At 35.6% G+C, this 15500-nt stretch overlaps 1 protein-coding gene across 1 annotated transcript in view; it reads left to right on the top strand.

Moving 5' to 3' along the window:
• Nucleotides 1-3082, top strand: part of LOC107599554 (cytosolic phospholipase A2 gamma) — a 7661-nt gene extending 4579 nt beyond the window's left edge. The window contains exons 9-14 of the mRNA XM_016291191.1: nucleotides 569-766; nucleotides 928-1047; nucleotides 1234-1326; nucleotides 2273-2427; nucleotides 2538-2712; nucleotides 2893-3082. Coding sequence (XP_016146677.1) covers nucleotides 569-766; nucleotides 928-1047; nucleotides 1234-1326; nucleotides 2273-2427; nucleotides 2538-2712; nucleotides 2893-3071 — 920 coding nt within the window. The 3' untranslated portion in view covers nucleotides 3072-3082. The remainder of the gene's footprint in view (nucleotides 1-568; nucleotides 767-927; nucleotides 1048-1233; nucleotides 1327-2272; nucleotides 2428-2537; nucleotides 2713-2892) is intronic.
• Nucleotides 3083-15500: the final 12418 nt, after the last annotated feature.

Genomic DNA, 15500 nt, shown 5'->3' with positions numbered 1-15500 from the left:
CCTCTGTAAATGGGGACTGTGTGATACCATTTAGGCGTACCACTTTTGGACAAAACGTATTGTCAATAATAGGCGGTAAACTCTGGAATAGTTTGCCCCTCCCAATAAGAGAGTGTCCTACATTCAACACCTTTAAAACTCACTTAAAACAGTGGCTTCTAGAAAACCAGAGATGTATTCATTTTTAATTGTCACACATTTATCACCCATACACTTTCACTGTTAAATTGAATGTAGTATAGAGGTGGATAAACAATGTCTTGTATTTCTGTTTTGTTTTATTGTTTGTTGTCAATGTATATGTCACCATTATGTGTATCTTTTCATTTATAGTGAATGAATGTTGTATTATTGTTGGCTGTTTTTATGTTAGTTTTGTTACCTGCCTAGGGACTGCAGATGAAAAGTAGTTATTTTTACTAATTCTGGCATATTTACATGGTGTATACTTATACAACAATGTTCATGAATATGCATGGTCCCTATTAAATAAACCAATAAATAAATGACACTTTTTAAAATGTATTTCTGTGATGTTGCAAAACATAAAGATACCTGTTCTTTTTAGATTTAATTTCGGGTGAGTTAGACATGATGGGTGACTATGCGTCTTCAGACATAAAACAAACAGACATTCGCTCCCTCAGCCCTCCACATGCTGACGAGGCTGGCCAAGTGCTTTTGAATCTTGTGGAAGTGAATCGTCTGGTTTTAAGAGAGGAGGATCCTTCATCTCATATTACAGTCCTGAACGACTTACTGAGAGGTATCCATCACATTACTAATAGATTTAAGCTAAGCATAGGAGTAATAACAGGCTGCTTTGAATGATATATTGTAAAATTTAAACACATTTTGTTACCTGAATGAAGACTGTAGGTGATGTGTGCTATTCAGTGCATGATCTAATTATTCTATATATTTCAGGAAATCTGCAGCAAGATAAACATGAGAACTTGTTCACCATGTCGAAAAAAATTAACAAGAAGACCGTTAAGGAATACACACTATATATATGTGACCTGCAGACATCCTGGAATCTGACATGTGAGTTTTTCTTTTATGCATAATCTGGGATTCAAAACCCACTTTAATTGTAATCTATTTTGTAATTTATTTCTATACTAGATATTGTGATCAGAGGAGTAAGAAAAGCCAGCTTAATTAGTTATTTTCTTATGCTGATAAGAAGAAAGGGACCCATTATGTTTTGTAATCATTCTCTTAATATAGGCAATAGGATATGGGAGAACATTGCTAAATGCATTGAGTTAGTAGTTTGCTGGGTCTGGGGCACAACATACAATTTTCTGCACAACATGACAGGTGAGTAAAATAATTATTTAATAAATGAAAACAGTATATTATTGAGTACAGCACATTGAATTCAGTGACATTTGTAATACTGGCATTACATATCTAAATGGCCATAGACTTACTGTACTACACTGTAAAAAAAATTCCGTAAAAGTTATGGTAAAAAAACGGCAGCTGTGGTTGCCGGAATTTTACCGTAAAAAATACGGTAGCAACGTTTTAGGTTTTAACTTAAATTTACAGTTAAATACCGTAATTTCATTAACTGATATAATGTTAATATACCAACCTTATTGAAGTACTGAAATCTGTTTTGTACCTTTGTAATACACTGATAACCACCAAATGCAGGTGGTGATGAGAAAGTCACATGATGAACCAAAGCCCATCACAAGCAGCTTTTAAATAATAACATTTATAGAAGGTGCACAGTTTCATTCACACAAACACTAAACACCATCATGGTAACACACATGAAACTGAAATAATGCAATAAACATTCATTTAACAACATTAGGTGTAACACACAACCCTAATATACAAAACCGATAAGAAAAAACTAAGAAGAAACAGTTATTTCAACAAAACAACATCAAATTTGAAATGTAACGCAGGGAATTCTGGGAATGTCAATTTACGGTTATTCACTGTAAATTATACGGCATTTTTCACTTCCAAAAACTACCGTATAATTTATGTCCAATACATGTAATGTCCAATACAGTTTTTCACCGTATATAGTAGGGGAATTTACCGTTAACCATTTAACAGGTTTTTACTGTAGCATTTTTACAGTATTTTACCATTAAATTCACTGTCATTTTTTTACAGTGTAGTACATTTAAGGTTTAGAGTGGAAGTTTCATCTCTTGGATATTTGTAGTACCTTCAAATTTCTTATATTGTAACTGTTTTAAATGAAAAAGAATTTTAAAACATTTTATCATCATTCCAGCGGCGGAGGTTTCTCCTTCTGTCTGTGGAGAGACAATAAGGCAATATGTTGATGCTGGGATTGCCATCAACTCACCTTTTTTACCATTGCTGAGGAGAGAGAGACACATTGATCTCATCGTTTCACTCGATTTCAGTGAAAATGACCCATTTGAGGTGAATTAACTGCGTACGTTTTTTTCTTATTAACCTGCATAGTGCATATTTACTAATAATATTCCCTCCTTCTACACATACATAATCTATTATGCTGTTTAAATTCATAGTCACTAACAGAAACAGCTAAAATGTGCAAAAGACTACACATTGACTTCCCTGAAGTTCCTAAAATGTCAAAAGAAGAGAAATCTGCTCCAAAGGACTTTTATGTGTTTGAAGGCCACAATGCACCGGCTGTAATTCATATTCCTCTTTTCAACATTGTGAATTGTGACGATAAAGGTAATGTCCAGCTATTGCTTAATGATTGTTCAATGTTTAATAATAATCATTTCTATGTTTAATAATGTATAAATGAATATAGTTTATATTAATAGTCAAGATTAAGAATTTTATAATCATATCATGCATAAAAGCCAAACATGAATGCTCACAAATGTTCTAAAATGTCTGTTTTAATAGCTGAAATTAAACGTTTGAAGCATAAATATACGACCTTTCAAGGTCCCTACTCCAGTGACCTGATCGAGGAACTACTGGAGAAAGCGGGATTGAACATCAAAAATAACAAAAGGAGCCTTCTGACAGAGATTAAGAAAATCATCCAAAGGAAGCAATCACATATTTGTTCCTTTTGTTGATTCTCAGGTGTGGTTTGTCACATCACAATGAAAAATTCACTGGCTTTTCTCGTTCTTGTACATTAGATGGCAGCAAAGAATAGGTGGTTAGAATGAGAGGGTTTGTTTGTCTGAGCTGTATGAGGGAGTGATAGAGACGCAAACATCAGCATATAAAAACATTTTGTAGAAAATACGTAACAAGCTATATTGAATTGTATTTTTTGTTATTTTGGTAATTGGAATGAATATAGGCCTATTAAGTTAAGTTAAGCAAGTTATTAGCCTCTAATATCTCTGAAATCAGTCAGTGGCGGACTTCTTTTATTAAAGTTATATTAAAAAGAGTCTCTCCAACACCCTTTGGCATGAAACACGATGCAGCAATTTGGCCTCAGCTAAAGCACACACACACCAAAAATTTTCTGTTACCAAGTTGTAACTCTTAACTACAGCTTCTCCATGTGTCCCTCAGTTCATCACCTGCATTTGTGTGACATTAGCATCAGAATCCAACTAAAACGAATATTTGCAATATTTTGATTTGTATTCCATTATATAAATAATTTGTAATGTTATACTTTACACAGACAGGGAATAGGGTTTTGGATAGGGAATAAGTAATAAGTACAGAAGTAGAATTCTTAAGAAACAGATATTTTTTCTTTTAGTAATATATGTGCAATAAAGCAACATGTTGTGATATAAAGTATATGACCGTATAAACACTATCATGGCATCCACTGAGCAATGTTTTCTTTTCCAAAATCCATATCTCAAAGCAATGATGAAGATGCAAACGTAAAAATTGATATTGAAGCAACTATCATGTTTAATCAAAATGTATGCATGCTTTCATTTTATATCCAATGTTTTTAAGACCCACAATAAAACAGACTGCAAAATAATGTAGTCTTCACCATTCTGTGGAGAGTCTCCATATACCTTAATCAAAGCAGTTTACAGTTCAGCAATAATATAACAACCAATTTATAATAGAGAAAAAATAAATGTATTTATAAAACCATTTTTAAGGTTACATCATAAGGGCTACTGTAGAGATGCAGATGGTCCATGCAGTTCCTTGAGGGAATGTATAAATCCACCATTTCAAAGCTGTCGAATGGTTGCTAACCAGTTACAAATTACACTGATCTGATTAGACTTTCCCTTGAGAAAAGACTTTTTCAATGAAATAATCTGTTTAATCCTGCTATAGAATGCTGTCTTGAATTCAGACTGCTGGATTTCTTTCCGTTATGCTTTAACTACAATTTGAATTTGAGGGCAAAGTTCCCTGTAACAAAAAAAAAAGAACATACAGGTATTAAAATGAATTCAAACTCTGAGCTCAAGATCAATCAAGATCATTTATGTTTGTGACGAGTTTTCATATCATGAGTGCATTCATATCTAATCAGAAGAAAGACATTCTTTGAAAACTCACTTTATGGTAGGATCTTTCTTAAGGTCTTCTGCAGTGGTCTTCACATAGTCACAGACTGGACTGTGGTCCTGGAGCTTCTGCTTAAGGCCATTAATTTCTTCATTCCATTTAGTCTTTTTACCTCAAAAGATCAAGAGAGAGAACTATAAGCATCTCTTTTCTTTGTTGGTCTTCAAATTTCATCCTTTTTTTTATAACCTAAACCTAAAGTATACTAATGTTTAACATTAACTGATGCTCAAGAAGCCAACACGATAATAGCTATCACAAAACAGTAGTGGATCATCCAGGTACACAGTATTAAGATTCAAGGATGTGTACACTTTTAAACAGGATCATCAGTTATTATTTTGTCTTGTGGAGTATATGTAAACATACTGTTCAGGACAATAAAAAATAACATGGAATTTTAAAGATCTTTTGTGAAGTTATTAAAAAAATTTCATATTCTGTTATATATTTGATTAATATGTATTATTAATATATTAAATATTTTTGAATTGTTTAATTTTGTAGAATACATTTTTCACACCGTATAAGTGGGTCTCTATACATGAAAATATTTAGCTGCCTTAATTTTCAGTTCATATCATATTTGGGGCTTCCTTGCTAAACACAGTTAAATATACCATCAATGTCACTCTTCTCCTTCTCCATGGCTGCAACATCATTACTCAACCCCGCCTATGAAACACAACACAGAGGCAGATGGTAAGAAATCAGAATAGAGCTAAACTGCAGCATTTGTTACATAAAGCACCGCCTCTAGTCTTAGCATGCCATGTTTCTTTAGAATTAGCCAAAGCAGATACCACAACAAAACAACCAAATAAATGAATACATATATAAGACTGCTCGTGACCAATGATTTAATTAGTCTTAATTAGATTTGAATTTGGCTGACAGTGGTGTTGGGTATACTTGTTTGGTTACTGCCAGTTCAGCAGTTGTTAGTTTGAGTGCCATTGCTTTGCACAGCCCATATCAAACAATATGAAAATACTTTACAACACCATACCGTATTGTCATGTCACATACATGGCATGCAATTTTGCTAAATTTTTATGCACCAGTTTTTTTTATTCACTCACCACTGAGTCCTTGCATGCTTTAACTTCTTTGTCCTTTTCCTCCTTAGCAGAGTTCAATTTCCCGACCTCATCCTGAAGTTCCTTGACCTCCTTATCTGCATTGTCAATTTCCTTCTGTGTGTGTTCAACTGCTAAACCGTAATTATTCAGATCTAGTTCTTTTTCTGTCACCTCTGCCTCTGAGAACTCTACTTCATTTTTTAGTTTGTTCACCAATTCCTTTTTAAAGTGTATATATCCCACCAAGCCCATGATCACAAATATAACTAAACACAGGATCAGGGACGACCATGACTTCCTCTCCATGGCTATGATGTCCAAAATATATATTTTTAATCAGCTTATAAATTGGTTTTATTCTCAAATTTCCTATCAGTGTTTTTTCCTCCCTTACATCAGTGAGGTTTTTAGTACCTTTATCTGTTTTGAGAAAAAGTGATATACATGCATGCATATGATGAATAAGTGTTTGGTCTCTAAAAGAAAATACAAACAGAAAAACGAGGTGAAAACAATTAATTTGCATCCATAATGTCACATTAAAAAAAAAAAACATTTAATTTACAGTCATAAAACATTTTTAAAAATAACTGAGTCATAATGAAAATAAAAAAAGAATTAATTTAGTCATAATGACACATTTTTTAAAAATATATTAAATTAAATTATTTGAATTAGTATAAATGGCCTCCTCAGGGGTGATTCTAGGGTTTTCATTTTAGGGGGGCTCAGCCCCCAGTGAGGGTGTAATAATAGCCTAATAATATATATATATATATATATATATATATATATAAACATGTTTGATTAATAGGGGTCATACACTAAACTTATTGCAGTATTCAACTGTATTGCATAGGTATAACATTTGAGTACTGAATAAGCCAAATTCAAGTCTTCATGATCTCACACAACCTGTTATTACTGTACAAACACAACATTTTACTGTTTGCATTTCTAGTACAACCCTCTTTCCTTAGCTCAAGTATGCAAACCTCTTTGCCACATACACTGGAATATGTATTATATTGAAAGTTACATTTTCAAATGAAAATGGCAACCTGATCGTTTATAAAATATGCATTCAAACAGCTATGGTGTGACGAACGCAGTGAAAACTTAGGCTACAGTCGATAAAGAACCGATTATTGCTTCCGCATGATATTTTGTAAACTGTATTTATGACAAAGAACAGAACTGCACAGATGCAAATATTATGCTCTATCGATAAACACACACCTTGTTCTCTGTTTCTCGCTCTGTGGATTGAAAAAGAACGCGCTGAAAGACGGGGAGGAGCCGATCGAAGTCTGCCGTCGTTTTCATATGAAATTTAAGGCTATAGCCCCCCTAAAACTGACCTAGCGACGCCCATGGCCTCAGTCACAGGCTCTTTTAATACCTTATAGACTATTTATTTTACATCCCTGTTGAAAAAAAACTGCCTCAAGTAAACCACCCTAAGCTTTTTTGCTGGTCTTTCAGACCAGGGGTCCCCAAACTCGGTCCTGGAGGGTCGGTGTCCTGCAGAATTTAGCTCCAACCCCAATTAAACACACCTGAAGCAGCTAATCAAGCTCCTACTAGGCATAGAAACTTCCAGTCAGGTGTGTTGAGGCAAGCTGGGGCTAAACTCTGCAGGACATGGTCTTAATGGGACCAAACACATTTAAAACCAGAAAACAGACCAGGCAGGCAATCCAGCTAAGACTAGTAAACTACTTAAGGCTAGTTTAAGATGTTGCCTTGTCATCTGGAGCCACTTTCCGTACACGTTTGTACAGCGTTGAAATGCAAAACATCCTGCTGTCTAATGGTAAAGTGTCCTTTCTGTCTTATTGAAGTGCCCCTCCGATCCGAACGCGATTTCACCTGACGGAGACTCCCTCAACTCCGCAGAGGCTTGTTACAAATGTTAGCACTACATTTACAAGAGCATGAATATGTCATTCAGATGAGTAGGCTATAATAATAAAACTCACCTCTGCCAGGAGCTGTACGCGCACTCTGAGAGTATCTTTGCTACCACAAACAAGGGTTGCTTCGGAGTGAAAAAATATTAAACTGTCACTCACTGAACACAATATCACAGAAGCAGCATAAAACAACAAAAAATACCAAAAGTAAAATAATTATCCCTCTGTGTCTTTTTTTCTGCTATAGCCTACTGTAATTGTTACTTTCCCTTCTCATTCATCACAGAAGACCGGTCTGACTAGTTAAACATTTTTTTAAATAGCTTCTTTTTTTTCTTCTCACTCCAATGACAGGCTAGTGGCCAATGAAAAAAAAATCATGTTGGTTTAGCCTATCACCGCCATCAAGAGACATGCGACCAACATAACAGTCTGTTTTTTTCTTTAATGTTTTTTCATTGCTTTTCTTTTTTTTATTGCTGTGCATGATTACCTTTTTTTATTTAATTTTGCAGTGTCTAATTTACTTTACTCCTTAGATCAGTTTTTTTACTCAGCCTTATTGTACACTTGAAGTCTTGAATTGATGAATGTAAGCTGGCTGTGAAAACCCTTCCTTCCTCAAACTTCAATGAGGCCTGCAGCAGCTAGTATTTACATAGTGAAAACAACTGTGGCTATGTGTACACAAGCGGGAGTGAACGGTTGGCACACAGGCTGCTATATAACATCTTATGCCACCTCTGCTATTCTGGTCTTCCGGACTTTAATACCTTGAACAGCAGCTAAGGAATTTTCAAGAAACGTGCTTTCAAGACCTTCAAGGAAATTGCACCAATGCACCTCAGGTCTGCTATCTACAGGTCACTCAGACCACAGCTCAATCTCAGTGTAGACATTCAGGTTAATCCACATGTCTGTGGAGATTTTAAACCTGATATAGCAAATAATCGGAGATAAATTACCCTGTTTGTTTATTATTATTATTATTAATATTATTATTTATTCGCTTCTTATTTATAATTTCCTAATTAAATAATTGCATAATATAGGACTATTGTTTTACATTCCAAAATGTCATTCTGAAATCAGATCAAATACATCACAAAATCAAATACACACATTTTCTGTTACTGATATAACTTTCTAAATCCTTCCATAATAGTACAGTGTTATTAATGATCTAATCGACTCCTACACCACGACAGTGACTCGCCCAGTGGCTTGTGGCTTTATCTGTTTGTTCTAGCAATGGTGTATGACAATGGCGTATTTGTAAAGGTAGTAAAAAAAATGTTTACAATTACTTTCTGTGGTGCAGGAATTACTTAACTTAGCTTGGTGGAAATGTACAGTTCGTTCAGAGAGCAACTGTAAATTTGCATTCATAGAGATATTTGAACTAGACTAGTATCATTTGCAGCGATACTAACCCTATATTCTTACCACTACTATATGTTTGCAGTGCTGAGGGCTATTGTAACATGACATCCCACAGTACTGGTTCATTTCATAAATGCTTTGGAGTTGCAATTGGATCCAAAAACTGACCTTTTGTCGTTTGGTAATATGAAACGCACCACATTTTTTATCCCTACAGCTTGTGGCCTTAACTCGTTCTTCTAACTTTCACTACACTCTTAAAAATAAAGGCACTTCACGATGGCATAGAAGAACCTTTTTGTCTAAATGGTTCCATAAAGAACCTTTAACATCTGAAGAACCTTTCTGTTTCACAAAAGGTTCTTTGTGGCAAAAGAAGGTTCTTCAGATTATAAAAAGGTAAGAAAGAGATGGTTCTTTAAAGAACCTTTGACTAAATGGTTCTTTGCGGAACCAAAAATGGTTCTTCTATTGCATCGCTTGAAGAACCTTTTGAAGCACCTTTATTTTTAAGAGTGTACTAGCTGATGATCAGATCCGGGGAGTTGCCTGGCCATGGCTCCAAAATTTTCAATGTAATGATCTTCGAGCCACATCTTTATCACTCTTGCTATGTAACATGGTGCTCCATCATGCTGGAAAATACATGGATCATCATCAAATTGCTCATGGATCGTTGGAAGAAGTCGCTCTTGCAGGACGTTTTGATACCATTCTTTATTCATGGCAGTGTTTTTGGGCAGAATTATGAGAGACACATGGATGGTCTCAGGATGCTTCACTGTTGGCCCGTCACAGGACTCATGGTAGCGTTCACCTTTTCTTCTCTGAACGATCGATTTTCCAGATGTCCCAAACAGTCGGAAGGGAGCTTCATCAGAGAAAATAACTTTGCACCAGTCTTCTGCTGTCCAATCCTTGTATTTCCTGCAGAATTTCAGTTTGTCCTTGACGTTTTTCTTAGAGAGAAGTGTCTTCTTTGCTGCCCTTCTTGACACCAGGCCGTTGTCCAAAAGTCTTGGCCTCACTGTGCGTGCAGATGCTCTCACACCAACCTGCTGCCATTCCTAAGCAAGCTCTGCACTGGTGGAGACACGATTCCCTAGCTGACTCCTCAGGAGGAGACGGTCCTGGCGCTTGCTGGACACTCTGGGACGTCCTGAAGACTTCTTCACTGCAGTCAAACCTCTCTCCTTGAAGTTCTTGATGATCCAGTAAATGGTTCTTTCAGGTGCAATATTCTTTGTAGCAATTTCCTTGCATGTGAGGCCATTTTGATGCAAAGCGATGATGGCTGCATGTGTTTCTTTGGAGGTAACCATTGCTAACAAGAACATAAGGATTGGAAGTGCTTCTTCCCTCCTTTTATAGCAATCGGTCTGCTCTTACAATATAATTAGTATGATGTGAAAATCATGATAGTGATTTTACCTGACTAGTACTCATTCACACTTTCACATGTGCTGCTGATATGATTAGTCAATTATTGTTAGCTGGTCATTTTGTGTCAGGATAAAAAAACAATGAAATTAGTTTCATAATGAAGTTTTTAGCAATTATTTAAAATGCATCTGATCACTCTTCACAATAATCTAGAAACAATGTGAATGAACACCACAACAGCTTAAGCAGCAAACATTGCAAAACACAAAATTTATGTCACTGCCAAAACTTTTGGCCATGTGGACATCAAGAGGCGGTGGACTATGTTTCTACATAAATGAAGGTTGGTATTCAGAAGAAGATGTTCTCCTAATTTAGAGGCACTCTTCGTAAACTCTGAAACTTTCTACTTGCCGCAGGAGTTTTCCTTGTTCATTCTTGTGAAATTACTTCCCTCCGGAAGTGTTTTAATGACTAAATCTGAAGCACGTATAAATTCTCCTCCCCTTTCACATCTGTTGTAATAATTTAAATTTATATTTTACCTTTGCAGTTTAAATAAACCATGCATGTCATATATTTCAAACAGGGCATATTGCTTTATTAATATTTATTATAAATGTCTTAAATACTCAAACTTTAACAACATAAGGGCAAATCCATTTAGCGCAGCTAATGAAGTGACGCTAAAGGGAGCGAGGATATATAATTTCACTTGATTCAAATCCTCCATCCTCGCATCTTTACCTTCCGTACTTCCCTCGGATCCTGAAGGGGGTGGAGCTAAGACGTGAGGAAAGGAAGCGAGGAAAGGAAACGAGGATGCACAAATAAGAATTGAGAAGCACCCTAGGTCAAGTGAAACATGAGGGGAAAAAACTAACTAAAAGTCCATGATCGTGACACAAAGGAGATCAGAGTGGCTCAAAAAAAACTACTCTGAAAAGCTGAAAAAACTGTTTTCAGCCAACGACCCAGGTCAGGAAGATCAAGTACATGACACCACCCCACAGTCTGTGGACACATACAAACGGGTCTTCAGAAAACAGAAATCTTCAGGCCCAGACGGTGTATCACCTGCCTGTCTAAAAGTCTGCGCTGACCAACTGGCCCCCATCTTCACATAGATCTTCAACAGATCACTGGAGCTGTGTGAAGTTTCCTGCTGCTTCAAACGCTCCACCATCATTCCGGTCCCCAAAAAACCCAAAATCACTGGACTTAATGATTACAGACCTGTCGCTCTCATGTCTGTAGTCATGAAGTAATTTGAAAGACTGGTCCTGGCCAGAACTGAATAAGAACGAATATTTAGAAATATTCTTGCTGTTGTTTTTATATTATTTTGAGTTATTGTGTAATTACAGTCCATCAAATAAATTATTTTTAATGTTATATTTTACACAAATTAGAGAATGGGGTTTTGGATAGGGAGAATTGTATGTAGAAATGTAGAATTCTTAAGAAACCAATCTTTTTATTTTAGAAATATAACATATAACATTGTGATATAAAATAGATGTATACTATATATAGATATTTAATCGCTGTCCTTTCGGTCTTATTGAAGTGCCCCTCCAATCCAAACCCGATTTCACGAGGGCTAAAATCTTACATATTGTGCCTTTAAATATGTGCATTATTCCATGAAAACACTAAAAACGTCATCCTTTTACATGTGTAGTTTATGTTTGCAAATAGATTAAGTATAGATAAAGACTTTTATATGATTAATATATCTGTTATAAATATGTAAGTAAACTTAATGTCTTAATGAAATAAACCTACATAAGTTGCTGCTTATGTGACCCGATGAGGTCACAGCAGTTGTAATATCTTCACAAAATCCTGACACATATCTTACATGACTTGGATTTCGGAAATATGATTTTGTGTATTTTTTGGTGAATTTTTGAAATATTCAAATCTATATAACTTTACTGGTCATGTGACCTCATGTTGCCACACCCACTGTATTATATTCATAAACATGTTTCACACATTGTAAATTCATATATTTTTCTTTTGAATATATATTTGCTGTTTTTAGACAATTATTTAAGTCAAGTGACCTGATATTGTTACACAAGGCCGGTTTATATTCACAAACATTTCTCATACAAAAATATTTACATTACTAAATTATGCTTCCCTCATTTGAACAGGACCGCTGTCCCTCCGACTAGAACATCCAACAAAGCATCTGAATAATCAAAAACAGGAAACATTTTGTCTGGTGTGTGTGTTGCCTTGTGTTCAGTAGTTCATCTCTGGTAAAACATGACTAAACACAAAACAAACAAAAACAGCAAAAGAACAGGAGGAGCTCCACACCGTGGCAGCCATACAAGGTGCCATCATCCTATCACAGATCAGATCAGCACCTAGAGATGACCTCTACAGCCCCGAATGTCAGCGCAGACCATTTCAACTAGACAAAGAGACTAGATTAGAGACAGATCCCCTGTGAAGATCTCGTCGGCCAATGGCCACAAGAACCAGACGAGTCCTCTGCTCAATCTGACGTGTGTTGCAGCCTGGAATTAAATCACACCATGCTGGATTCATCTGGCCAGAGGAGAACTGGCTCCCAACTGAGTTTGGTTTCTCCCAAGGTTTTTTTCTCCATTAATGTCACCGATGGGGTTTGGTTCCTTGCCACTGTCGCCTTTGGCTTGTTTAGTTGGGGACACAATTTCTGGCAATATTGCTGACTTGACTGCACAGACACTATTGGAAGAGAACTGACATTACTGAATCAACAATGAACTGACTTTAACTGACTTTAACTGACTGTTTTCTATTGTCCAAGAGCATTATCAGCGCAGGTTTTTCCTGTTTAACACCGTAAAGCTGCTTTGACACAACCTGTATTTATAAAGTGCTATATAAATAAAGGTGTCTTGACTTGACATGTGTGTCAGGATTGTGTGATATTACAACTGCTGTGACATCATCAGGTCACATGACCAGGAGGTTATATACATTTTTATATTTGAAAAATTCATTTAAAAAAAGACAAAATCATATTTCCAAAATCGAAGTCGCATATGGTGTGTGTCAGGATTTCGTGAAGATATTACAACTGGCGTGACATCATCGGGTCACATGACCAGGAAGTTATATAGATTTGTATATTTGAAAAAATAATTAAAAAAACAAGTCTAAAACAAGTTAAATTAAACAAATAATGTTACGCTGGTTCAACAAATCATCATTTGTTTAATTGAATTTGTTTTACTCTTGTTGTATGGACCTGAACTAATTGCGTGGAAAAGTTTTTCTTAAAGGCACAATATGTACGATTTTTTTATTAAAATATCCAAAAACCACTATAACTGTGTTATATATTTTGCTGACTTGTGTACTTACATTATCCCAAATGTTTCGAAGAATGTTTAAATCCAGAGAAATAAGCAATTTTAACTAGTGACACGGAGCGTGTCTATAGTGTCATTGTGTCGCCTGCCAATGACGTCATAACCCCTCGATTTCCCGTTTTGTTTTGTAGAAAACATGGAAACAACAAAGACGCTTTAATATGTTGTGCGTTTTATTAGACCGGTGACGACCGCACAGAGTAGCATTATAACGGAACTTTCAAATGTATCTAGTATGATAAAACAGCGCTGCTTTACCCCACATATGCACAACCGGAAGGAGCGGAAGCAGTCGACTGTGGCATAATAATGGCTCCGCTGCTTAAATTGAACAATTGCAAATAGCAATAACTTAATTCATGTACGTGTGATTTCTGCCCGAGTCCCGTCGGATTGTATCGGCTGTGGGGATGAAGACGACAACTCCCATGATTCCACACTCAGTCCCTGCACATCAAACTATGCATTTGCTTCTTTGTTTATTTTGAATACACGCCCTCCAGCGGCGAAAATTACATATTGTGCCTTTAACCAAGTTTATTGTGGATTTTGCACTTTTGAGACACTCCCTAACTTGATGTACCCAAATGGGGGTCGTTGTGAAGAATTTTTCACTTCTGATGCTTAAAACAATTACATAATCGAATAATGTTATTATTAATTTTGCTTTTAAATGTGATCTGAACGTGATACAGCATGACTATTATGCGATTACATAAAAATGAATGCTGAAGAAAAGATCGAATGTCTAACGATCGTCCAACATAAAACCAACTTTACCGCACCACCATGTGTGATGATCTGCACCACACCTTGTTTTGCTTTTATCTGCAATCAAAACACCATTACTGAAGGGTATGCGTTAAAGTCTGGATTTTATGCTGCATTCCAGCAGATAAACTAAGTGTAATCAGTCTATGAGAAAAACTTTCCGGTAAAGTTGGAAAACTGGCTTCCTCTCTAATGTCATTCAGCATTGTCTATTGCAATGATGTGATATCTAATTGTTTAATATCCAAATTAAATATCCATTGTACTGTGCTGAAAGTCCTTTACCTGAGCTGGTGTTCCCTGTCAAAAATGATCAGCCTTTTAAAAATTTCTTGTATATCTGTCATTATTCTATATTATCACCAAATCTTCTTTCAGTTAGCACAGGTTTTGTATTTTATAATGGTTTGAAACTCATTGATCTGAGCTTATGCACCTCAGTTTTTGAGTGGAAAATGCATTATTTGTGGTTACATTTGGGAATGTTCACTCAAAAACTGAGGTGTATAGGCTCAGATCATTGAGATCCATGGTCAATCAGTTCCAAAAATATATTTTTTAAAAATATATTTATGAATATTTTTGGTAAACTATTCGTTAAATGACAGAAATAAGTAGTTGTTTCTCATTTCAGATTAATGATGAGAGTTGGTTTGGCCCTGCAACTGAACAATGATGTTTAATCTCAACTGGAAATATCTGGAAATATCATGGTCACTGAGAAAGTACATCCGAAGATTTTACAAATAATACGACAAGTATTATTTAATGTTATCGCACATCTGTATTAAACCAAGCTGTGCAACACAGAAATGAATTGATGATTATCACGAGCCACAGATTACAAATACTAAAGTGAATGCTCTATTGTCTGGTTGCAACCTAACAAAAATTAGCAGCACAATATTGCACCACTAGAGGGCACATGAATCCCACCAACCAGCTTGAAGGACACTATCATGCCCATTGTAAGTGCAAATTCATGATCAGTTCGCTCGACACATCCTCTTTTTACTGTACAGTATTTTCCAGAAGTTTATAAACCATATTAATATTTTCTCAATTTATATATATATATA

This window comes from Sinocyclocheilus grahami, unplaced genomic scaffold (genome assembly GCF_001515645.1).
Source record: "Sinocyclocheilus grahami isolate Dianchi unplaced genomic scaffold, SAMN03320097.WGS_v1.1 scaffold268.1, whole genome shotgun sequence".
Classification (NCBI taxonomy): Eukaryota; Metazoa; Chordata; class Actinopteri; order Cypriniformes; family Cyprinidae; genus Sinocyclocheilus; species Sinocyclocheilus grahami.
Note: the sequence above shows the minus strand (reverse complement) of the source record. Positions and strands in the feature narration are given on the sequence as shown.